Source organism: Strigops habroptila, chromosome Z (genome assembly GCF_004027225.2).
Source record: "Strigops habroptila isolate Jane chromosome Z, bStrHab1.2.pri, whole genome shotgun sequence".
NCBI lineage: Eukaryota > Metazoa > Chordata > Aves > Psittaciformes > Psittacidae > Strigops > Strigops habroptila.
The window spans coordinates 92,231,806-92,255,927 of NC_044302.2; the positions used below are offsets into that span (position 1 = coordinate 92,231,806).

The 24,122-nt window shown below is 44.0% G+C and overlaps 1 protein-coding gene across 2 annotated transcripts in view; it reads right to left on the reverse strand.

Moving 5' to 3' along the window:
- The window catches only part of DNAI1 (dynein axonemal intermediate chain 1), a 152,515-nt gene that overhangs the window by 64,172 nt on the left and 64,221 nt on the right, over positions 1-24,122 (reverse strand). For both annotated transcript variants that reach the window (XM_030511344.1, XM_030511345.1), the window contains 2 exons: positions 22,715-22,959; positions 1,452-1,541 (listed from right to left, as the gene is read on the reverse strand). In XM_030511344.1, the coding sequence (XP_030367204.1) occupies positions 1,452-1,541; positions 22,715-22,959 (335 nt within the window). The remainder of the gene's footprint in view (positions 1-1,451; positions 1,542-22,714; positions 22,960-24,122) is intronic.

Here is a 24,122-nt window from a genome sequence, read left to right on the forward strand (position 1 = left end):
ACATCAAAGTGCATCTGCAGACTCTTAGGTTGTCCCATTTGTGGCATTTCTCTGAAGTAAGAGACTTAACCCAGTGTTTCTTGCCTCCTAAGTGGAGAAGGCTGAGTATACTCAGATACTGAGGCTCAGCTGACAGGTTTAACCTGCCAAGTCACCTCAACTGGATGTCTTTAGCTGAACGCATGTGTACCTGCTTCAACACAAACTTTTTGGGAATTTCTATTCAGTGGATAAAACAGGAGCTGAGAGCTGGGACAGTGTTAGCCTGTCCCTGTCTAGGGAGCTCTGAGAGTTCTTCTGAGAGAAGAACTTGGGACATACTTGCAGGAGGGATTTTTGTATCTATAGCTGCATGTATGAACCTGGAAGAGTTTATAAAAAAGAACTTAATAACCAATGCCATCTGCATGTGTGTTCATTAGAAGAGGCTCTCGTTCCTGAAGTGAACATGAGACTAAGACTTACATGGTGTCTCTGCCCACAGCAGGGGTGTTGGAACTACATGATCTTAAGGTTCTTTCCAACTCTAACTACTCTATGATTCTATGATTCTATATAGTGTCAGATATGAATCCTTGCCCATGGCGGCAAGGCCTAAAATGTTCAGAACAGACAAGCCTTGCGGAGCTTGGTATAACAGGTTAGAAAAATGAGCATCCAAGACCATAAAGAAATTTCTTTGTTGGGGAATAATGAAACAGCTGCTTCAAACTCATAGTTAGGACAATTTGATAATTTTTTAAGTAAAAGATTTTGAAATCTTCAAAAGCTAACAGAAAAATGCATGTTGAGATTCAGAGACATAAATCTAAGGGTCATTTAGGGACATGAATGCTAAGTTTCTATCAACATACATACTCAAGGAAAGAGTGATCAAAGGCAGGGCATGCAAACAAGTTAACAGAAGCTGGCAATGTCACGGCAGGGGGAAACCCTCTGCCTGTCTGATTGCATGTTGCCATCTCACTGCAAATGTGAGCTTGCTTTGTGCCATTTTGGCCACAAGGGGAGAAATTTGCACCGTCCCTCTCCCATTCTGAACTGCAATCTGTAGGGGAACATTTTGGGATTGAGAGTCTTGAAGCTGGGGAAGAAAGCAGACTATTCTGGTCTGTCTGCCGGTGATGCTTCTGGGACAAACGAAGTTTCAGAGCAAGGACTAGTCTTGAATTCCTGCAGCTGCAAAGCAGGAAAATGTTCTCTCATGCACCACTTACTGGTGTATGTTACCGGTGCAGGCAGGATGAAGATTAGGTAGCGAGGAGTAGGCTGGTTCCACTCATTTTGAAGCTTAACACAGAGCCCCAGGCCAACTGTAACTGCACCTACAATCTTTTGCTGACACTTCTTTTCAAAGCTGTCTCTTTATAAATAAAAATAATGCATCATTGAACTTTGAGGGCAATTGGTTATAATTTGGCTGGGAAAAGAAATTGCCACCAACTGTTTACCTGAACTAAAGTCCACGAAACAATCCGTCCATCCGAAGAGACAGAGAAGAAGTTCAGATTGTTGTCCATGTCATTCTTCTGCCACTTGACCTTAAAACAAGAAGACAATCCCAGTCAGCACAGGGCACTCAGCATTAGCAAGGCAGAGTCTCATGTCCTCAGCAGGATCTTCTGAACTCCTTCCTAAAGAGCAGCTGGTTTCCACTTCAGAGGCCTACTGCTGCATGGGAAGTATGAACACCCTTACCGCCACAGCCAATTTCAGAAGGGCGCACAGCACTCCCATTACTCACTTACCTGCAGGGATGCTCCAGAGATGGGGCAAAGCACCACCCCTGGGGACTCTGCACCCACCCATGTCCATCTCCTCCAGCAGTAGCAGGAGCGTCGACATCAAGGATGGGCCTTGTGAGGTGTCTGAGCTCTGCAGCACTCTGCGCTGCGGCACAACACCATCCCAGAGATCCCTAAGACATCTCCAAACAACTCCAGAGGTGCCTCAGAGAGTTCCCCAAGACACCTGAGTACACCACTGACCCTGCACAAACTAATCCCTTCCCACTTAGCTAATTACTCCAAGTGCAGTGTCATATGGTTACCCTTCAGCCAGACAACCTCAAATTAGCTTTCTGTCTCTATGTGGGGTATAGAAGAACCCTTGCAGGCAACATGTGACGTGGGTCCTTGGGACACTCCTGTTTCAGGAACATGAAAATGTCTCCATTAAAATTGAAATCCCCTACACCTTCAGAGCATCTGTCTGCCTTGTAAGGAGATTTGCCTTTTGACTGTGACAGCTGAGCAGGAGAGATTAGAACTCAGATAAATGGCTTACAGTTTAGAAGAGACATTTCAGTTAGACCAAAAGCATTAGGAATGCTCAATTTTCAGATCTGGGAATTCAATCAGATTGAAGGGAAAAGGATGACTTGTCACTGAGCCTGTCGGCACACACTTCTGTGGGCATCTGTCAGTTCAGGATGGGGACAGGCACTTTGTCAGGTTCTGCTGACGTTTTCACAGGTGTATCTGTTCCTGTCCAAGCAGTGCAGCAGTTACATCTCCCTAAACTTCATTCCATAAACATGATAAATGGGCATGATTGCCCTACAGCTTACCAAATACTTTGTCTATGACCAGCTAGTTATCTGGTACCCATTCCAGAAAAAAAGAAGCATTCTCACTACTTTACACAGATTGGGTATTTTGATGATCCTTCCTTGAGAAAAACAGTATTAATTCTGTTTTGTAAAATTGTTTATACTGAGAAGTTCTGTGGAATATAAAAATCCAGCAAGAGACTCGGCAAAGAGCAACTAATCCTCTACTGAACAGGACCTAGAACACACTATTCTGAAGAAGGAAAAATAAAATGTAAAAGGAATCCACCTGAGAATACATCAAAATGCCAGTTTCATGTCCGTAAGGTGCAACTGAAGAGTCTTGAGAGGCATATACCTTTGAACATCCTTGCATAGGAGACATCCTAAGCCTCCAAGTGGAATCACTTCTGCTATCTGGCATTAAAGGAATGCATAATTCACTATGGTCCGGAACAAAACAGCTAACAATATAAAGACAGGTTCATATGGAGAGCACTGATTTTCTAGACAGGCCATTGAGCACAGAATGTGCTGGGTATACCTATTCCAGGAACATCGCCCTGGGATCATGAGCTTCTGCTGACAGTGATGGTCACCAGCAGCTGCTTCAAATGAAGGGGTAGGTGTAGTGAGGAGTTTTAATTCAGAGTGAGAAATGACGAGTTCGGAGGAACTAGTTACAAACACATGTCCAATGTGTCTCATACTGAGCACAGAAAAAGGGTCATGTTTAAAATGCTGCACTAAAACTGTCTGACAACAAGATGTTTTTACTGGTATGTCCAGCACAGCTCTCTGTGTTCTTCCTCGTCAGTTCACTTCCCCAAATATTTGGGAAAAACAGTCACACTTTCCAGGCCACCTCTAAGTTAAACTGACTGCACTTGAGGGAGAGGAAGCTATTTCTCAAGACAGAACCTCCTATGAAAACACTGTGACACAGGTTTTGCCATTCAAACCTGGAAGTAGTTAGCACAAGTGGCTCATATATCCTTTACTAGGACAGGAATAAACTGCAAGAAAAGGGGCTCTCCAGTATCTGAAACCTGCAGCCTGAACCCAGCAATGTCCTGAGCTGCACGTGGAAGATAAATGCAAGTGACACATACCTGTACTGCAGTTAGTGTGCATCTGAGCCATCCTGAAGTCTAGAGCCACCATCCAGGTTGCTTACACAATGTACATTTTAGGATCAGAACTGGTCCAGACCCTCTCCGAAGGGAGAGTCCCAGCTTGCCCACTATCAGAGCGTACATCCAGGCATCCATTACACCCTGCTTGAGCTATGCAGGGGCAGCAGCAACTGAGTTCCCAGTTCTGCTCTAGCCAAGTACAGTGTAGATGTTTTTCACCCAAGCTAGAACCAAGTGACAGCCCACCACACCAGTGGAAAACACATGGATGGAGACTCAGGATGAAGTCCACCTTGATCACCCCATGCAGGCACAGCTCCTGAGTCCTGATGTTTATGACAACACAGCGTTTTGCAGAAACCTTGTCTGGACGTGACCAACAATGTAAGCACTATTATGAGCTCAAGGTTTTTTTTCCCAAAGCTAATTCCTTTCAGCACTCCCCAAGCAAAGAGCTTTTCCCCAGGGTTTTCCCACTTCAAATACCCTCTCCCTGATGGAGATCTATTCAAGTTTTCTACTATCAGTACTCAGTTAGGTGTCACAACTCCTTCTCTTCATTCATTATGCACACAGGTGGAGTCATCAGCCCTAAAAAGCAAGCAGGCCGATTTGCTTCGGTACTCCTGCTCCTACATTCAAAGCAGTCAACAGTACCTGAGTTAGGTACATATTGTAGACAATTTGAACACAGTCCCTCAAGGGCATCAGGATCTGCCCTCAGATGACTGTCAGCACTCTCAGTGACATTAGCTTTAATTTCAGAAAACAGAAATCGGCACTTAATACTTTCAATTTTCCTTCAATACACTGACATCTTAATAATGTCTGTGATCTTTTTTCTCCTGATCTCTGAGTCCCTTAAATGCTTATTATAGTAATTAGCCTTCATGATAGTGCAATTAAATCAGGCATCTGCTCAGAACTGGCCTTTTCTGTGATCCCAGAGACCCATGGACATGGCACAACCTCCTGTCATTAGCAGTATCCGTGCTGTGCAGATTTGAACATTTGACAAGAGAACCGGGCAATTGTGTGTGTAGCAGCAAGAAGTTAATTCTTTCCTGAAACATGTGATAATCAACCAGGATTTTGGCTGTGTGAAACTATTTACAGCTGAAGTCCAATTACAGTACAGGAAGAGTGACGGAACACATGAGAAAGGAATGTGAGTGTAAACAACACAGAGGAGACAAGTAAACACAGAGCAGCAAGTCCTTTGCTGTGCTGGATTATGATGAGACCTGTAATAAAGTCAAGGATCTGCTGCTATTTTTTGAATGTGATCTTAACCTGACTATTTTTGCAGTGCAAACCGTGTGAAACTCATTGCTGCTAGAAGAGCCTACCGCTTTTTAATATTTCTTAAACCTGTTTATAGAGAAGTTGAGACTACTCAAACCCTTATTTGTTCATATAAAAATAAAGATTAAAACATGCATGTTCACTGCTATGTACAGCAGGTTAGCAGGACAATAATACATTCATTCTTTGCAAGGGAATACTAGCATCTTTGTCTATGGCAACTGAAGATTACACCATTTATCCAATCTGATTGGAAAATTCCCATGTTTCTGATGTCACTCCTACAAAAGAAATATTGCTTGATCAGTTTTCATGGCACAGAGGCTGTTAGTCACTCGCACTGACAAAATATGGTAAAAATCATCTTGGCCATGAAGCTGACTTGAGTGCTTTGCAGGCAGCCACAGGCAGGGTCCGCCTGCCTCTTGTGTAAGGTAAGACCTGTTACTGCAAACACAAATCTCTCTGGCCGGCCCTCAGCTTGCCAAACATCAGCTGCGGGATGCCACATGGAATGCTGGCACATCAACTGACAAGCAATTGCTTGCCAGAGAGGAGTATTTTGAAACTGAACAAAGGCAAGAGCAGGGTCCTGCATCTGGAGAGGAATAACCCCATGCACCAGCACAGGCTGGGGCTGACCTGCTGGAAAGCAGCTCTGCAGAGATGGACATGGGAGTTCTGGTGGACAACAACTTGTCCATGAGCCACTAATGTGCCTTTGCGGCCAAGAGGCCAGTGGTATCCTGGGGTGCATTAGGAAAAGCAGGTCAAAGCTGGTGATCTTCCCTCTCTACGCAGCCCTGGTGAGGCTTCACTTGGAGTGCTGTGTCCAATTCTGAGCATCTCAGAACAAGAGAGACATGGAGCTCCTGGAGCAAGTCCAGCAAAGGGCTACTAGAATGATTAAGGGTCTAGAGTATCTCTCATATGAGGAAAGGCTGGGGGAGCTGAGCCTGTTCAGCCAAGAGAAGACTCAGAGAGGGATCTATCAACATGTGTAAGTATCTGAAGGGAGGGTGTCAAGAGGATGGGACCAGACTCTTCTCAGTGATGCCCAGAGACAGGCTGAGAGGCAATGAGCATAAACTAAAACACAGAAAGTTCCACCTGAACATGAGGAAGAACTTCTTTACTGTGAGGGTGACCTCCTGGGATAGGTTGCCCAGAGACCTGGGTTCTCCTTCCCTGGAGATATTCAAGATCTACCTGGACACAATTCTGAGTGACACTGCTTGAGCAGGGAGGTTGGATTAGATGAGCCCCAGGTGGTCTCTTCCAACCTCAACCATTCTGTGATTCTATGATTCTTTGATTCTCCTTCAAGAAGCCCTTTGCCAGTGTTGGAGTACCACAGCCCTGCTGCCACCTCCCTTGAGTGAAGTAAGAGCATTTCAGTCATTCAGTGTCTAAAAAGCACAAAAAAAGTATGCCTCAGGTAGAGAAGAGGAAAGACAAAGGCATTATCAAATCACTCTTTCATGAACTGGCCCAGTAAGATGATCAGATGACTCCAGCAAAGAAACAACTGCTGAGGAAAGCCATCCCAATATGACCTGGGCACAAATTCCTGCCAGTGTCAACCTGGCAATCAGTACAGTGCTAAGCAAAGCCTTGATGGCAATGCAGAGTTTGGAGAGGCACGAAAAAAGTATCTATTCTGCTCTAAGGCAGGAGCAGACACACACTGGGGACAATTCACACAGGCTGCTCTCACAAGCCTCCAACTATAGGCACTCAACAACTTTGCGGTATATGTTAGTGCTTAATTGGCCTTATACAGGAAATTTCCTTTACCACAAGTCAAGCCAATTACTCCTTACCATCTCCCCAGTGGACACAGAGAACAACACTTTATTCCCGTTTTTATAGCAGTCTTTAAATGGACAAGAAAATGTTGCTATTTTCTCTGTTTTCCCAACCCAACAAAACGAGTTGTTTCAACTGTAGTTTACAGGTCCTGCTCTCCAAACCTTCATCATTCTGTCCTTCAACTTCAACTCTTCTCTGCAGCTGCACACACATGGTATCAGGCCACCCCTAGGCACTAGCAGACCGGAGTTACAACTTCCTACAACTTACATTCCTGCTAATAATCAGAATGACACATGTCTTTGTACAACAGTATTGTATTGCTGACCATTGGCAGTGATCTGATATATTCTTCCCTTCTGGCAATCTACCGCCTATCCAGTCATCCCATTTTGTATCTGTGCATTTAATTTCCCCTTTTTAAACACAGTATTTGCTCTTGTCTTTATTGAATTTCATCACATTGATTTTGGGCTCTTCTTTCAATTTATCAAGATAATTTTGAACATAATCATGTCCTGCAAAGTGCCTTGTCCTCCCAAGGGGGCTTCCCTATTCTGTAATCGGAGTTGTTAATGAAAGTATTGATCAAAAGAAGACCAGGACTGACAGCTGGGTCTCACTTGAAGCACCTTCAGAGTCTGACAGCAAGCTCTGCATAAGCGCTCTTTGCCCATACTGCCCGAGCCATCTGAGCAGCCTCTTTATGGTATTTCGCCTAATTCATATTTCTCTAATTTGGTTATGAGAATGTCACTGTGTGAGTCTGGATCGAAAGATTTAGTAAAGTCAAGATGGATAGGGGTGATAACCTTAAGTGCCTCCTCCTTCTTCATGAGGCCCATTTCTCTGAAACAAAAGAAATGATACTGGCTTGACAATTTATTCTGGACAAATCCATGACGGCTTCTCTGAATCACCTTATTATCTGGACACTTACAAACGGTTTTGCCATTTGTTTCACTGTCTTCCCAGTCATCAAAATTGGTCTGGCTAGTCAGTAATTCCCTGGGACCAATCCTACCATTTTCCTGCAATTATTTTTTCACTTCTTTTGGCCTTTTGAGACCTTACCTCCTTTTTGTGGCCATGCTTCTCAGAGTGCAGCCTGATGCACTTCTGTGCTATCACCCACATTTTGTGTGTCCCTGTGGCTGGCTTCGGCTGCCTCCAGCCTAGATGAGTCACCCGGACAATGGTACTCTGTCCATGCCACTATTCTTCTTGCATGGGAGGACAGTCCCTCTGAGGAAAGCACCTACAGAAACCTCTATCCAGACATTTGCTCTTCAGCATCACTGAAAAATGTTTTAGGATTGATGACAGCAAACTTTATGTGTATCATATTCCAGTCTGCCCACATCACACATGAATGTATGTGAGTCCATAGGCAACAGTAGAATGATACTTCCCTTCATCCGTGCCCCAGAGCACACCCCATCCCAGAGTCTGAGTCAAGGTACTTAATCAGCTCAGATGCTGTAAATGGACTTGCACATAAACATCTGCCTCTGCTTAAAATGCAGGACAGATGTAGCCCAAAACCTCTCTGAAATGCTTGTTAGTGGTCTGAAATCACTCTGGCTTGTTCTTTAAGTACTACAGGGTACATTTAAGCTGATCTTGCTGATGAACAAGGACTTGCCTTATCTAAATATTCTTTAACACTCTCTTTCCCTATTCTGACCTGTGCTTTCATCCTCGTTACATTAATCATACTAAGCAGCCAGTCTCACACACTTATTGTAAGATTAAACAACATGGCATCAAATATTTCATGCTTCTCTATCACTTACTATTAGCTGAAAGCTTTCTTTCGTAATGAGTCTATATTCTTCATTCCTTTAACTTCTAATACACTTCCCAAATATTGTCCCCTTCTGTTTTACGACCCAGGATAATCACAGCTCATTTTGCACTTATGCTTTCTCCTTATTAGTTCATCTTTGTGCTTTTCTCTAATACTCAGCTTTAGACACATGTCTGTACTTCAGAAGTTTCCTCGTAATTCACTGCCAAGCTCTAGGTGCAGCTGTATGGGCCCCTCTTGGAGAGCTTGCCATTCTGCCCAGCCCCGTAGCTCACGGAGTTCACCCATCTGGCTCCATAGCTGAACTGAGCCGCAGTGTCCTGCAGGAGCCCAGCTGTACATCACAGGAGCACACGTGCTTCCTCTGGGCTTTCCCAGCCACCCTGTTTTCCCCACACCTTGGGCACAAAGGGCTAAGAAGGGAGATTTGGACACTTGTTAGACTCACACTGGCTGAAGACTCTTACTCAAGGTTTCCCACTGGCAAGCGTCTGCTCTTTAAGAGAGTATGCAAACATGGTGAGGGAATCAGCCCACAGCTTACTCTAGTTGTGCCTGTCCTGTGACCCACCATCAAAACCACGTTTCCCCAATGTCTATGCACAAGCCTGGATCAAAGCAAAGCATCAGCACAGTCTGGGGTTTTATCAAGGCAGAAGAAGAGCTGAACCTGCGCTGTGATTTAGCCAGCTATCATGGATGCAGTTTGGCTTGTATCCATCACACAATCTGCAGGTCACCAGCTGACAGATGAACACAGTGAGATGTTTGCAGAGGCAGACAGACCAGACTCCAACCACGAGTACCCTTCCAATCGTGGATATGTTAGTCCACTGGTGAGCACCTTTGGTCTGTGTAAAAGATATTTTCTCCGTTTTGCTGCTATCCTCTTTTTTTGTCAGTCTCAGCATTATTCTGAGGGCTTATGCCGAAGTGCTGATCTACAATAAATTGCTCCATAGCTCACACCTTCCACAGCCGGGCTGATCTCATCTCCCCTGTGCTCTGGTGTGAATATTCTCCTGGACTCCTCTGCAGCAGTCTCTGATTTGAGCTAGCAAACAGTTCTCATTTCTTCCCTCTGTCACCTCCAAATGTGTTTCTTGTTGGTTCCTGCCAGCAACTTTCAGCAGACTGGCATCCGGAAACATCAAGTCATTATCAGCAGAGAAGAAATATCTTTCACATTCTCCTCCTGTCAAAGAAAAATTGCTGGGTTTTTTGTTGTTTATTCTCTTCCCTCTGTCCCTTGCCTCTGCTGTTTGCCTAAGGGATCTGCTGCAATAAATTCCCCTAAGACAGTTAACTTATCCTGAGTCTGACGACTTCCTGTTTTGCTGGAGCAAATCATTTGTCCTTTCTTGCTGCTGAGACAAAGTAGTGCTTCTACAACAAAGTCCCCAAACACCATCCATCGAGAACACTGCCAGTCATTCTTCGTTTGATGCTTGCCATGCACCCCAGCCTGGCACCATAAGTGGACCTTGCCACCCTGCTGAGGATCCTCAGCATGGTATCAGAAGTGAAGCCAAGGCCAGGCACCTGGAGGAACACATGCAAAAAGGAAGGCTGCTCTCCTGCAATCAGTCACAGGAATCCCCTCAAAATTATTCAGTTGATCACCCAGAAAGCACAGGCCCCTTCACTCACACGCAAAGTAGCTCCAGCATCAGTCTTTGTTCAGCAAGAGACAGGGAAAGCAAATTTTACAGGTGAGGAGCAGAGCAGTGTCTGGAGTCCCCAGTGTTATCTTGGACAGCAGTACAAGTTATCCTATGTGGAGGTGGGAAGAAGAAAGACAGAAAGCTTCACTCTTTACCAAAAAAGTGAGCTAAATCCAGATGACTCACTTTGACTGAAGGCAATAATGAATTTTTTAAAGGCCTATGATAAGTGAGTGCAGACTGCTTACTCTAAGATTTAGGTCAAACCAGCCCAGTCAGCTTCTTTGGCTAAGCCTATACTCAGGGGAAAAGGAGGTCTTGAGTCCTGGTTGGACTTTGGTCATATGATACCACTGTGGCAGGAGAAGATTTGGCTGTGCCCTGGCTGCGTGTGGGTCTGGTCTTCCTGCCAAAGGTAAACCCAGGCAGGCAGGCAAGGAAGAGCCATGGTAACCCCGGATGATCCCTCAGTGAGGGGCACCAGAGCCATGGGGTGACCACCATGCCTGTCTTGAAGCCAGGATGGCAAGGTACAGCATAAAGGGTCCTGCCTGTGGTGCATGCTCAGAAAAAGAGATTGCTCGCTTTTATCAGGGCTTTTTACCATTTCTGTCTATTATACTGGGAAGCAGATAGCATTTCTGGTCTGGAACATCTAGCAAGAATGAAAGATCTCCAAAAAAAAAAAAAAGAGTTTTGGACAACTCTGTCATAGAAGACATTAGTTTTTGATTTTGTTCTCAGAAGCCCTTCTGTGAAAGCCTAGTCCCCATCTACACTCCTGAGCTCCAGACACAGTGCTGGTAAAAGCACAGCAAATGAATGAATCCAGGCGCAGATAAAGAATAGCAGCCACCCCAGAGAGGAATAATCAGCCTGCCATAAAGGGAATGCTGGGCTGCCACTGTCAGGCTTGAGCCTTTGTGCATCCAGAAACTTTGTGGAGAAAAACAACGCTCATGAGTTGGAGGATGCTGCCTGAGACACCTGCACGGGGAAGAAGTTGGACACTCTCTTTTGAAAGGCAAGTGACTTTTCGGGCCAGGATGACAGTGCCTGTATGGAGCCAAAGTCTTATAGCCCAGAAAGATTCAACTGAGCCTCTGCCTCTTAGACCTCAGTTATTGTTTACTAAGAGGAAGGCAGGTCCTACAAGAAACCACAGGTAAAGCAGAAGTATTAAGGCTTTCCTTCTTTCAGTGCCATATAGAAAGACAAATTGTAACTAGACATTTAACAAAACGTACAGGCCAGAATTGCTGATATATCCAACTCTGCAAGGCCTCTTGAAATTCAACCTAGGGTGCTTAAGGGAGCAGCTGAAGCAACTTCCGTATCAGTAGAATTGTCTATGGAAACTAGAGGTCAGGAGAGATCCTGGAAGATAGGAACAGGGCAAAATTACCTCCAGGAAACCCAAAACAAAACCTGTCTGGAAGGACAGGTTAAAGGTCTGTGGACCAGGCTGTCTAACTAGCCTAATGCTGAACTTTGAGAGCTGGAACAAAGTATTAAGTCATCCATATGTATGTACCGGATAAGAAGATAAGGAACAGTGAATATGGGCTTGTCAAGGAAAGATCTTGTCAAACAAAATTTATTTCCTTCCTTGGCAGATTAATGGATCTAAGGATTAGAGGGAAGGAGTAGATGTTATTTACCTTTAATTTTGCAAGGCTTTTTCCATCCTCCCTGTGATGTTTTCAGAAGCAAGCTAAGAAAAGAAGGTCTATATGGAATTACTGTGAAATGGATGAGTGACTGAAAATGAATTTTCAAGAGAAATCAGCAATTTCCTGACCACTTGAGAGAATATCTGTAGATGGCTCCCACAAGGGACTGTCCTGGATCCAGTTCTATTCAATATTTTCATTAGTAGCTTGCACAGTGGATTACAAAATACACAATTTGACACAGAGAATTCTGTTAGCATCAGGACACAAAGTTATCTTGACAAACTGCAAGCACAGTCTGAAAACAGTAAGGTGAAATGTGGTAAAGACAAGTGTGGAGGGACACAGACAGGAAGAAGAAACCATATGAGATATACCATATAAACAAGGAGAAATTTATGAATTTCTGGTTAACTGACAGCAGTGCAGAAAAGGATTAGAGTCTGGTGCGGGACTCAGCAACGTTATACTGCTGGAGGGGTGGGGGAATTACAGAAATCCTTTTCACAAGCATTAAGGGGTGTGTACTATCCAAGACATAGTAGGTGATGACTTACCTAGTCATTACTCAATAGTAGTCATTACCTACTATGTCAGTACCTACTTCATTTAAGTACTGGTGAAGACATCTAGGCTGCTCGATCTCATCTTGAAGAAAGCACTTCAGGAATAATGACACAACTTCTGTGATGGCATGGTGGGAAGAAGAGGTCATTCTCAATGTTTCCGCCAGTTCTCATTTCTGTGATTCACGAGCAGAATCACAGAAATTCCCCAGTTTCAGAAAGGAAGGTTCAGTCTGATTTTAAATTCAGTTTTACCCCTCATGAGTTTACTGCATGTCATGTTCAACCACACTCTTACTGCTTCATTCACTTCAATAGATGAGACTGCTTTGTACAGCAGACAAGTCTTCTGAGTGTGAGTAAAAGCTGACAGAGAGATAAAAATAAATATTACTTTGATTTACATATATATATATATAAACTTAAATTCATTGAAAAATGTTCCTATCTTAAAATCTGCATTTTCTTTTAAACGCAAATATTTCAGCTATGACAGCAATCTGCAGATAAGGGAGCTGCTAAGCAAAGGAGTGTTCTCAGTGCTATTCTGTCCTTTGTAGAAAAATTGTTGATGTTTTACTGCGAAATCATGCAACGAGACAGAATGATCAGCTTAGGAAGTAAATTTGCCACCATGACAGAAGCCATTAAAGAGATAAGGTCTGCAAGGACTAACTAGTCCTAAATGGGAGCCAATAACATTTAAATACTTGGCTGTACTGTTTGCATTCGAGAGGAAATGGTTTAGAGAGCTGATGTATGTCAAAATGTTCACAGATCCCAACGCCTTCCAGTCAGCTTGGGCTTCCTTCATCTCTTTTACACCTTTAATGAGCAACTTTGACCGAAGCTACTTCCTGCCATCTTATCTGTAGCAGAAGTAGGGATTTAGTCAGATGTCTCCTGACGTTACCCACTGTCTTTTTATGTAATACAGCTTTCCTAACAAACAGGCCGGTTAGGAGCTGGTTAGAGTGGCTGACAGGCTTGGTAACAGGAGATAGGTACTGCAAAGATGGCAGCTGCTTCATCTATAGAGAATTTAGGCAGCATTCAAGGCCGCCAGCTTGGCAGGACTGTATCTCACCAAGCACGGACACAGGAGGAAGAACTCTTCAACCTACTGCTACAATAACCAAAAGCATCTCAAAACACCCTGGAACAGAACACACAACGCCTGGGTGCTTCTGGAGCAGCCTTTGACCACAGGCCATCAGTCACCTGTGCCATGGGCATAAGGCTGGCTGATGGATTTATTCACACGTGCCAGCCAAAAACAGACTTATCCAGTCAAAGATGGTTGCTTTTGCTACAGGCAATAGCAGGAACTTCCCATCTGAAAAACTTACAAATGCTTTCTCTCATTCTAGCAGCATATGGCTACTTGCAAGCTTTACTACAAGCGTTCTTGGGGTTTTCTCCTCTAAAGTCCTTGAAAACTTCCTTATAGCTGGGGAGAAACAGTTAGATGTGTTCACCAGCAATGAGGACACACCATAAAATAAACTCCCACTTCACATTTAGCCCCATAAATACTCTTCTGGAAATCACTTCTCTCTGACAACTAGATCAAGTGCCCTCCACTTTCACGGCATCTTCCTGGGTGCACTGATTTTGTGGAGTTAATTTTCTTCGTAGTAGCTCGTACGGGGCTATGTTTTGGATTTGCAGCCAAAACAGTGTTATTAACACAGGGATGTTCTCTTTATTGCTAAGCAGTGCTTACAGAGCCAAGGCTTTTTCTGCTCCTCGCACCACCCCACTAGTGAGTAGGCTGGGAGTGCACAAGAAGAGGAGACACAGCCAGGGCAGCTGATCCCAACTGACCCAAAGGATATCTCACCCCATATGGAGTCATGCTTAGTATATAAAGGTGGGGGAAGAAAAATGGAAGGGGTTTAGAGTGATGGCATTTGTCTTCCTGAGTAACCATTACTCGTGTCGGAGCCCTGTTCTCCTGCAGATGGCTGAACACCTGCCTGACCATGGGAAGTGGTTTGATGTGCTTGTTTGAACATTTTTTGCTTTATCCATTAAATAGTCTTTACCTCAACCCATGCAAACCCAAAGGCAAGTTTTCTTGCCTTTGCTCTTCCAATTCTCTCTCCATCCAACCAGGCTGACAGTGAGCCAGCGGCTGTGCGGTCCTTAGTTGCCATCTGGGATTAAACATGACACTGGGACTCAGAGCCCCAGACACCATCTCTTGAGTACCAGTGAATTCAAGGGCTCAAGATCAGCAGAGAGAGGCAAAGAATCAGGCCACCTGATCACTGTGTTCACATATCACCCACAAATATGGGGTGCAGGAAAAGGGTAGCAAAATCTCTCCTACCAGAGAGCACATTTGGTGATACTGGGAGGGACTCAGCACCGACCTGAGCAGAGAGCACGGCCATGGGAGCGCAACTGATGCAGGGCAAAGGCCCAGCCTGGGGCTTGTGCATCACTCATGCTTCAGAGACTCAGATTTATCTGGAGGAAGCAGAGCTCAGCTATAAATAGCACAGGATAAGGCTGGCCCTGCTTTCGGTTTGTTTTTTGCTGCTGGGATTCTGATGTTCTGCTTCACACAGCATTTCACCAGGAACCTGCTTGCTTGTTTCCCTCACACCTCTTCCAACTGCATTTATTAGGCTGGTATGTTAACAGCTGAGGAGTGAGGAACCAGACATTAGACTCTCACGTTTTTGTCCAATCAGTGGCCATGTTCCCAAGTCAGATACAGCATGCAGCCAAGGAATGGGTACCAAAGGCTAGCTAAGCTCATGGGTACTTAACCAATTGCAATTCAGAGCTCTTGGTTTCAATTCTGACTGTGCTCATCAGGCAAAATTTCCAATTTACAGACAAAATATGAAGTTTCCTGTGCTCCATGTGCAGGGAAAGCAGAGACACATGTCAGGCAGGCTCGAATCCAAATCCCCAAGCTGTCTGATGCTGCTAAATCAGAGGCAGCATCTGTAATGTGACTGACAGAAGGTTCCCATCATCACAGGATCGAGTGGGCTTGCAGCAGGAATGGGGAGAGACGGCCCCAAGGCCTGCCAGGTGCTGAGGGTCCTGGATACCACACTAAGCTGTGACAGCTCACCATGGCACCAGAGGTGGGAGAAGGGTGGGAGCAATGGCCAGCCCCAGGTCCCCACATCTCGCTGTGTATCTGTGTAACCTTGCTTGCACCATCCCTGCCCAGCTTGCCTCCAGCTCTGCCCTTATTGCTCTCGTCTCTATTTCATCCTCTTCAGAGGAGCATTCTGTTGTTTCATAGGCCGCATTAGTGCCATTAAGACCCATCTGGTCCATATGCTTCCCACATCTATTCTAAAGATCCAGCAACCAGACATTCCATAAGTCAGAAAAGAAATACACTTTTTCCACTAAGATCCAACATAATTTCCTGATTCCTATTAAATACTTAGTTAACTTTTGAGACTGCTATAAAGAAGTAAAAAAGGATTCAAAGATCTGAGAAACCAAACTTCTCTGCCCTTTGAAACCTCAGGCTAAGATTTTCCAACATTCCAAGGCCTTCAGAGACTCTTAAATTTTATAAGTGAAGTTTCCTCCGCAAACTAGGACCAGTGAGACTAACAGGCAAAGAACGTTACTTATACGTTGCTTGCAGACACTATAGAAGAGACAGGCTGACAACCCACAATAATATGGTTTGGATCTCAAGCAAAAGGAAGGAGGGGGAAAATAACAATACAGCACTCGAGAAGAATGTATTTAGCAAGCAGCAGTGAGAGCAGACTGCAGAAAGGAAGTTCAGCATCTGAATAAAGTACAGAGGGAAATGTAGCATCAAAGCAGAAAAATCTCATTTTCAGACAAACGTTACATGACGCGCAAGGGATGTTTTGCAGGAGAATTTCTAACCCACAAGAATCCACACCCAAGGCACAATATAAAATAAACAGCTATAGAAACTGAATCTCCAGAAGGTTCAGTCTGATGTCATCTCAAACAATACAACATTGAAGTTAAAAACTCAGGGATTTTGGTCATTATTATCAAAGATACTTAGGAATAAGCATTTGGACACTTACCTTGCGTAACGTTAAAGTGGCTCAAAAAGCATCAAAGAGGTTTTGAACAAGGTACAAAGATGTTGCAAAAGATTTTATCCATCATTTCCGCCACAGCCATGTCTTGCACTTACGGTCACCTCCACCATGCCTAAATGACCCCAGACCTTCCAGATGAATTTCTATGGCTCAGCAGAGCCTTTCCAAAAAACAGTGAAACACAACTCTGTTGGAGACAGGATTTCCTCCAGCAGATAAAGCTGCAATGAGCTCTCTCAGCAACTAAGGACAACCAGAAAGTGGCTGATCTTGACCCTGTTTCCTACAGCAAGCATACGGCAATCCTTCCCAAGCACAGCCCTTCCTGCCCACATATCCCTCCAGGAGAAGACAAGGAAGCAAATGTGTCAGCTGTTTGTGGGCCACTGAATGCCTCATGGTGCTGCAGTGAGGAGTGCAGTGTCGGGTCCTCAACAGACCAGTGCAACTACTGCTGCAACAGCCTGTTGCTGTTTGCAGAGTTCAGTGTAGGGAGCGGGACTGCAGCTAAGGATGGCTCCAACAAGGAAGCCTCTGACGAGGTCTCTGGACCCCTAACGCACCCTTGCAGGCTGGTGGATGCTCTTCCCACTCCGCTGTACTTCTGTGCATGTGCTGAGTGACTGAAGTGACCTCTCTGGTGAGGATACAGTGGCATCCTTTACTCCTGAGACATCAGAGGTTAAACTGCGCCAGGTATGCAAGGCAGGGCTGGTAGCAAGAAAAAAGCAGTAAAAAGCTGGGGCTGGAAAGTCCTCTATGCAGACATTGCACTGTCCTAGTATAAGAGATGTGGTTTTCTTGCATTACTCTAGAGGTTTTGTGCTAAATGATTATCACCGTCAGGTTTCTGCCCTATTATCCCTTCAGGCTACATTCTCCCACCTGCCAGCTCACATCCTGATGCCCCTCATCCTTACCTCAGGTCCAGCCTCCTTGGTTTCAGGTCTCTGTTACTCTTCTTCCTCCTAAAGATTTCTGTTTCTCCTCTAAAGTTATCCCCTAACAGTATCCTTTTGGAATTGAATAAGGTTTTTCCACTGAACTATCCCCAACAAATACCTATTATTTTTTGCTCCTTAGCAGTGAAGGTAACAGGAAGGGCGTTGAGCCTGTTCTGAGAAAGCCAATCTTTATTTTGACCTTGGTAGCAACATTCTGTCTTTTTCTTGTATTTCCCTTGCATCAAACTCTTTGTTTGCCTGAAGCCAAAGGAACAAAGTATTAGATGAAGCTGTAACATCTCAGAAGCAATGCAAGCTGCAAAATCTGTTTGTCTGACTGCAGATGACACATTTAGGAGACTGCCCATCATCAGAAATGAAATAATGTGCTGGTGTGACAGTGGATTATGAACAAAATGCTTTTTCTTCTCACTGATTGTATTCACTACACCCTCAAGTGCAGTGAATACAATCAGCTTCCTGAAGAGGCCTTTTTTTTTGTGGAGCTGTGCCCAGCATCACAGAGTGGGGTGGAGAAAAGCAGGTCATGATGACTTTAAAGGGATTCTGTAACTGAACTTTCATCAGCAAAACAAGACTTCAGTGAGTCTGGGATGGCTTCATGAACTGCTAAGATTCAGTGTAGGCTTATTTAAGGACCTTAGTTTGAGTACACAGAAAGTAAAGGTGAAGAAGGGATCACACAACTATAGGACAAATTCCAGTGAGCGAGTCTCAGGTGTGTTTTCATGGAATCATAGAATGGCTTGGGTTGAAAAGACCTTAAGATGATACAGTTCCACCCCCCTGCCACAGGCACGGATGCCTCACACTAGACCAGGTTGCTCCAAGCCCCGTCCAACCTAACGTTGAACACTGCCAGGGACGGGGCAGCCACAGCTTCTCTGGGCACCCTGTGCCAGCGCCTCAGCACCCTTGCATAGTGAACAATTTCTTCCTTACATCCAACCTAAATCTCCCCTGTTTAAGTTTGAACCTATCACTCCTTGTCCTATCACACAGTCCCTGACGAAGAGTCCCTCTCCAGCATCCCTGTAGGCCCCCTTCAGATACTGGAAGGCTGCTCTGAGGTCTCCACGCAGCTTCTCTTCTCCAGGCTGAACAGCCCCAACTCTCTCAGCCTGTCTTCATACAGGAGGTGCTCCAGTCCCTGATCTGGACTTGCTCCAACAGCTCCCTGTCCTTCTTGTGTTGAGGACACCAGAACTCAGCCTTCTCCAAATCCAAGGTAGATTACTTTTTCTTTTATCTGGTTTACATTTGTAATGGGACTTCCACAAGTTTTACTGGGAAACTGTTCTGCAAGCGGACACTCTGTCTAGTTTCCTTTGGCCGTTTCCAGGCTATTACTGTCTGCCTTGTCCTTTCTGTCCTAACCATGAGCATGTCCTAACTATGTCCTAAACCTGAATGGCATTTGCTGAAGAACTATGAAATGGTGGCCACCTCTTTCTCCCCCCATGCATGAATATAAGGCAGAAAATTATTCTTTCAGGATGCCATCTGAAGCTCCATGGTATCAGCTCCTCAGAGAGGCCAGATCATCTCCAGTAAATTAACAATGAACCAAGCTGCTTTTCTAACCAGTGATCTCTCCATAGCAATTCCAAACCACGCTGTGCACATGGACAAGCCCGCCCCAGCTGAAATTTGCTGTATGCACAGCCAAAAGAAATGTTATGTTTGCAGATCTTAGTGTCAACACTGCAGTGGGAATTTAACCAGCAATTGTGATGGTGAGCAAGTGAAAAAAACCATATTTCCACCCCTCTGCAGCAGTCATGGCTCTGCACTAGCGCCAGCACCAAGCAGAAATAACGTCGTTTTGGTTTGATGTGAAAGCAAACTAGAAGCACCTGTGAAAACAAATGTGTTGAAGACGCGGTTTAGGAAGGAGATTGAACAGCAGAAACAAACTGTGATGCAGCAGATAGTTTCAGTTATCAATCCTTGTTTCTGAACTGCTCCAGCTTCAAAATGCTTCAAATCTAAAATATTTAGTATATCCCAGTGATGAAAGGTAAATAAAAGCATTCTTCTCAGCTGTAAATAAACTCTAGTCATCATATTTTTTTAAAAGAAAAGAGACATGAAAAACAAAGCACAAAGGTTGGAAAAGGGAGAGGGTCTATGCTGAGAGAACCTTCCCAGCAGAGCGTCACTGCTTCCCAGAGGAGACTGCTTTTGTGGGCTCTGGGTGCCAAAGTTTAGCCATGTTGTCCCACTCTGGCCGTGTTAATTGACATAGAGAGCAAAGCCCTGGGACTGAGCCACTGGCTCAAACAGACACCCTGTCCAGGGACTTGCTTTCTAGGAGTACTCACTGCTGAAGATGATGGGAGTGCGAGGATTTTGCTGACTATTTGGAGCATTGTTTTGGTTAAAGCGGGGTTTAGCTTAACCTCACACAGACTTTCGACCAGCAGAACATAACAGGTTTGACACCGTTTCCCAGGACCTGGCTCCTTTTAGGCTGGTGTTCACAGTCAAAGGCAGAGGCCTGAATTTACTGACCTGGGAGACCATTTCTAGTTCTATATTCCTCTAAGACCAAAGGTTCAGTGATGTATTAGCCACATGGCACTACATGCATATACATTCATCTCTCTCTGTATGTGTTTATTCCTTTCTGGCTTTGGACCTTAATCATTTGGTAGTAAGGAGTTAGAAATGTGTAATTTAAAGCAAGCAGAAATTTCCATTATTTACAATGCAGTAGCACTTAATACATGGAAGACAATTGCCAAATCTATAAGCAGCCATTGCTATGCTCTTTAAAAATATGGGAAGCAGTATGAGGCAGACGAACTCATTCTTAGGAAACAGAATTAGAAAATTTATATTATTCTATTTTGCTCTTAATAATGGGCTACGTTACATCAGCTTTCTTTTATGCAAACTTACCGAGATATTACTAAGTCACTGAAAATGAAATAGCACAAGAAAAGAACTGTCAGTCTGCTTTACTCATTTCCCATTTTGCTTCCCTTGTGAAAGGGCTGTATTGTTTCAAAAGGAAGGAGCCAGGCAGTCCGGAGAACAAAGGCTCCTAATTGTTCAGGAGAACGTTGTTACATTCCTAATTGATCTTCAAAGTCATGGACTTGCAGTCTCTACAAAAGTGAGGACTGCACAGGGTGGTCTACACAAAGACCAGGCTTCAGACTAGCTGCGGTCTTGGTGGGGGAGAACAGAGCATCTTTGAACTTACTATGAGAAATGAGGCATCACTTTCTAGAATCATTTAATGTTGAACGAGGAATAACAATCTCATGTCTCAAACTAACAGATGGTCCATGCCACTTTTCCTCCCATCAAATGAAGTGAAAACCTTTACTAAACCTTTTGGCTGATACTGACAAATACCTACAGTTCTGATTTTTTCCAGCGGAAGTACAAGCTTTTCTCCTGATTGCTGTGCAATCTTACTAACCTTAATCACTAGTTTTGTAGCAAGTAAAAAACCGTAATGTTTACTAAAAATACCAGTACCTTATTGAAGAAGAAAACCAAGAATAATGATTCTTACTGCTCAGCCTTTGGAAATAAAACGAACAAGCAGGAACTGAAGTCTGCTCATACCTACATCTATCCATACCCATGAGGTAGTTTGTCTCCTTTCCAGAACTATCTCCCTAGAGCACCTAATGATTTTTTTAATCTCTGAGCCACTTTGCTGCCAAGTGGTACACATAAACCTACCTCTAAAAGCCCTGTACAGACTGCCTCTAGTGCTGAACGTACCTGTTTCTGGTCTGTAAGGATGAGGCCACTAACACCCCTTAAGCATACTCTGTTCTTCCCACTATCATCTGGGGTACAAATGATCTGGGATTCTGGCATCTGTAGCGTGCAGTAACAATTGCTGACCTCCCAGTATCATGCTGAAGCAAGACCATGAAAAGGTACACATAGGACTTAGTGTTTTGTCAGGCTTTTATACTGGAAGCCTAAGTGGCAATCGGAGAAGCTTGGAATTCTTTGTGTGCCTGACACACTCTATTATGATAACAACCCATGGCTGGGGTACCATATTAACCTGTAAGAGCTGAAAATGTTTGCTAGAGGAAAAGCTTCAGACAGACAAGCAGTAAATAGAAAAATCAGGTCTTTTCTGAAATGTTACATTTGCATAACCTCTTTGTTTATAGCAAGCGCCCGTCTTGCTCTTGGCATATTTCACATTCATCTGCAGTCCCATCAGGATCCCTTGGACTTCTATTGGAAGATGCAATAACAAGGAGCCATGACTGAGGGACAATCCATGCATGGCACAAGGAACATTGGCAGTGTGCCTTGATGCATGACTGTATGACAGCCTAAATCAGGTGACAGCAACACAGGACTTACTGTCTTGTCAGGCTTTTATACTGGAAGCCTAAGTGGCAATGGGAGAAGCTTGCAGTAACACCTGTAAACACCCCTGCACCTCAGCAGGCGCACAGACCACGTTGAAATTCCTGCTGCTGCACTTTTACTCCTATAAATAAGATCAGAAGCACAAATAGCTTCCAGTGCTTCAGTCTTAACTCAGATTATATTGTAGACATAACTATAAAGTTAGCTGGGTGTAACAGAACATTCATCCCAGTCCTTCACAATATCATCCATCTGGTGACTCTCTATGACATATGCCAGAGTTGCATTACTTTAAGAGCATTACCTCCACATCACCATTCTTAATTCACTAGAATACTTCAGGCACAACTACAAAGTAACATGTGTTGAATCCCAGTGGCAGCCAATTCCATAGGTGGCTGCCCCTGGGTTTATTGTGCCTGATAGAGCTCTCTTTTAGGGCTAACACACGTTTTAAACACTGCTCATCACTTGTTGCTCTGTGATTTTGTATTTGGAACATAAATAGCATTGCATGTCTGCTGAGACAAAATCAGTTCCTCCCCAAACAGAAGTCATTTATAATGATGAAAACTAAAGAGAAATAATTGCTTCTAGCAAACTGCTGCTCACATATTTAATTTCCATTGAGGACCAAGAATTCCTTGGTTGTTTTGCCTTTCTATATATTTCAAAATTAGCTTAATAATCAATTGACAATGCATGTATTAAATTAACACTTTTCCCCATTCAGCAACTTTCCTACTGTGCCCAAACTCAGCCCAATTAAAAGCCCACTTAAAGGAGAGGAAAAGCACCCTTACCTGCCACACTGGCTCTGTGTGCTTTCCTGACTTAGCACAACTCTTGTAGCTGGGCTGGGAGGCTGCCTTCAGGTTGTAGATGGCCACATTGCCATCATAGAAGCCCACTGCCATGAGGTAGGGGTAGTCATTATGGAAGTCCAGGCACATGACGCCACTCTCGCTGCTGAAGATATACTCTGGGAAGGAGGGGTTCTTCATGGTGTAGAGCAGAAGCATCCCCTGGCGCTGTTTCATTAAGTCATCTAAACAAGGAGGAGCATTGCTGTTAAATCAGTTTCCAAGATTCTCTACAATTTGACAGCACTCACCTACGCCTAACACCCATCTGAATGCAAAGACGTGGGAAGGACTTCTGTCACAGGACCAAATAGTCATGTTGGCGTGCCTACATCTGAATGTCCTTTCGTCCATTGATATGTCATCCTCAGGACACAGGGACAATGTGCTTATGCAGAAAAACTACTGGTCTGGCAGGTTTTTTCTAGGAGAGAGACTTGAGAAGCCTTGGAGAAAACACGCTGAGTTAAAAAGAACCTTGTGGGCACTTCTTTCTTTGGGCTAGGATTTCACTAACATTGCAGACATGTAGGCTGAACCAAGGATAGTGGCATGTCAATTTCTATATCGGCAATATTTGATATTACACTGCTTCTTCAAAGAAAACCGTTTCATTGAAGTATCTGTAAAGCATTACACATAACTGTAAAATGCACAAGTCACTACAGCTTTATTTTCTGCTTATGTCCAACATCTCCTCCTTGCTTGGCACAGAAGCTCTCTTTTTTTGCCAAGACTTTCAATTTTCTTTTCTATTTACTTTAATCTTTCCTTTTCACTGCCTGAAATTAGCTCTCCCTATTCTGAAAAAGGCCATCTCTCCTTTGTGCTTTTTTATTTTTATCATGATGTGTAATTGTCAGGCAGGGTTTGGTTTTTTGGTTTTGTTTTGGGTTTGTTGCGGTTTTTTTCCCTTATCTAAAAAACAATTTCCAATTTCTTTTAAAAGGGGAAAAAGCTGTTGATTTTTTTTTTACATTGTTGATGTAAATAAGCTCTCCAGAAGCAAAAAATGAGCTTTCCTAATCTACAAAAACAATGCTTTCTGACAGCATCCTCGCTATCCCTCCATGTGCTTTTTCTTACTGTCAAATGCCCTTGGGCACACAGTATACGGGAAGCAAATCTACTGCTGCCTGTGCACCAAGTATGCACTATACATCCTATTCCCAGAACAGTCATTTTCTTTTAAAAGTGCTTCCTACTTTTCTTAACATTTTGACCAGCCTGCAGGATAAGGACTTGGTAAATGTGTACTCCAGTGATAACACCAACTTCAGACACCTCTCCGTGGCAGCAAGCTGATCCCAAATCAGCATGCAGGTACAGATGTTGTTTACCTCAAATT